This window comes from Tupaia chinensis, unplaced genomic scaffold, assembly GCF_000334495.1.
Source record: "Tupaia chinensis unplaced genomic scaffold, TupChi_1.0 Scaffold000415_1, whole genome shotgun sequence".
NCBI lineage: Eukaryota > Metazoa > Chordata > Mammalia > Scandentia > Tupaiidae > Tupaia > Tupaia belangeri.
Window position 1 is genome coordinate 3,301,227 of NW_006159920.1, and position 2,505 is coordinate 3,303,731.

Below are 2,505 nucleotides of genomic sequence, written 5' to 3' on the forward strand. Positions count from 1 at the left end.
CGCTCTTCCTGAGTTGTGGGATAAAGGCCAGGACACCGCCTCACCCACCCAGACGCTCAGAGGCAAGCTGAGACCACCCGGGCTTCTGGTACTTCTCTGCATGCCGACTACCTCTGCTCCATGATCCCAGGACAGAGTCCTCAGAGATCCTGGCTAACTACGAACTGAACACAGCCTCCAAGAGCAAGAACCAGCCCCTCTTCCCATCACTGCATATGTACACCCCGTGCCAATCAACTGAGCCCTGCTCCTAGGGAGCACTCATTCTTCCCGAGGACTGTTAGCTGAAGTCTTAACAAAGAATCAGAAGGGTTAAGCACCTCTAGCTGGCAGAATTTTCTACATGTCTGCGTGGGTGTTAAAGTGGTGAGTAATCAGGCCGAGGCCCTATATAAGGTAAAAGCTGTAGCTACTTCGAAGGGAAAAAAAAAAAGCAAATGTTAGTAGATAGACCAGAAATGACCTGGGGAGATGAAGGAGAGAAAGATGGAGACAGAGAGATGAACAGAGGGAGAGAGGTGCTGACAGCTGTACATCAGAAGGACACAGGAAAGAACACGAGGGGATACAGACGGAGAAAGACAGACAGACACAGAGACAGGAGCATAGGGTTCACCCAGTTCGAGAAGCAGGCGTTAGACAAAGTGAATTTAGCACATGTGGGGACCAGAAGAAATATCTGGCCCCAGCCAAGGGGACAGCTGCCTGCATAGGAAGTAGAGACTGACAGGAGGGAGAGAGGAGGAGAGGCAAAGGCTGCAAAAGAGTTCAGGTGGGGGCCCGCTGCTTTGCAATCACAAGACAGCCCCTAAACATTATGGATCTCTTACTGTCTCCATGTCTGCTTTTCTGCCCACTTCTACACTGGACTGGGAGCATGGAACACCTCAGGGGCATCCTCCTCTCATCTGCAGCCAGCTCCATCAGCCCAGAGGTGCCAACCTGCCCATGCCCTGTGCTAACCCGGGAACAGTAAGCCCCTTCTGGCCTGTGGGTGGACACTGGAAATGCTACCACAGAGATAGGAGAGGGCTCTGAAGCCACAGCAGTGACCCAGGTCTTTGGAGTGGATGCATGATGTCACCTGCCTTGCTGGACAACTACGGATACGTTCACAAACTTATCTACAAGGCAGGGTGATGACAGTTGCAAAGCACTGAGATGACAACTGCAAACTTTTCCAGATATTCCCCTGGCATTGGCTGTAGAGAGAAGAATCTGTTGGGTCTCTTGGAAGAGTGATTTGTGCCATCTGCCCTTCCTTCCTTCAGAGAACAACCATTCAGACTCCACCTCTGCTGAGAAGGAGGTGGGTGTATTTACCTTAAATGTCACAGCTCGGTTATATTCAGTATGAAATGCACCGTCCCTGTCAAATGAGGAAAAAAGGTGTTAACTTAAGGAGTGGTTGTGAAGACACATACCTTTGGTTTCCTGCCGCATCTTAATAAGATTCAGCTACTGAATACAGTTCAAGATTTTTTTTTTTAATGTAAACACAGAGAAAAAAAATCATTCTGAAATAAAATTAATCTAACTAAAAATCACTGTTCACCGAGAATATCAATGAAAGCTCTCAGCACTTACTCGGAAATTGAAAATGCCCATGTGTACTTACTGGTAATGGAATAATTCAACCTTTTTGTCCTTTGGGCTGAGGTCAACTTTCATCTTCTTGCACAATTTTCTACTCTCTGCGTCACTGAAAGACACAGATGTCGCGAACCATTTGTTACCTGAAGTCCTCGCAAAGGTGTTGACAGCAAAATCTGCTGATGGCCCAAGATATAAGCCAGGTAACGGGATTCTCAACGGCAGATGAGAACCTTAACTACAGATGGGTTCCTAGGGAACTGGAGGAAGCAGAGTAACTGACTGGACACGGGTGGTCCAGAAAGACAGGGCAAGCAGGGCGAGACAGATGCTGACAGATCCGGACCCACGAAGTGCCCCAGAAGCTTGGAGCATGGGCAACTGGTCGTAATAAGAAAAGCAAACCCCAATCCCGCTGCTCATTAGACACGCTTCCAGAAGTTTAATAATACTGATTCCTTGGTCCTCCCAAGTTCATTCCTTAAGAATCCCTGCAGGGGTGAGGCCCAGCAAGGTTTGTGCTTTTCGAGTTTCAACATATGCCATCTGTTATATTCCTTCTGAAGGAAAATGGCCTACTATGCTAAATAAGTTATGGAATCTGATCAGGTATTGAAAAGAGCCAAAAGGAAAAGGGGGAAAGTTTCATTCAAGGAGCTCCTCCCTTGGCGTCTGAGATATTACATTCCTGCAAGTCCTAAGAACCGGCTATTGGGGGCCATTCACTGATTGCAACGCTCACACCTGATCTCACCTGACCTTGATTTCCTACCTGTTACACCAACAGGTCACAAAACATGGCCCCTGGACCTGCAGCACCAGCATTGCCCAGTGACCAGTTAGAAATGCAAGTCCTGGGACCAGCAGTTAGCGTAATGGCTATGTCGCTGGACTCCCATGTAGTTGACTGCG

The 2,505-nt window shown here is 48.2% G+C and overlaps 1 protein-coding gene across 1 annotated transcript in view; it reads right to left on the reverse strand.

Moving 5' to 3' along the window:
• Positions 1-2,505, reverse strand: part of PDIA5 (protein disulfide isomerase family A member 5) — a gene marked incomplete at its 5' end in the record, with an annotated part of 73,377 nt that overhangs the window by 58,534 nt on the left and 12,338 nt on the right. The window contains 2 exon segments of the mRNA XM_014590180.1: positions 1,324-1,369; positions 1,619-1,702. Of these exon segments, the coding sequence (XP_014445666.1) occupies positions 1,324-1,369; positions 1,619-1,702 (130 nt within the window).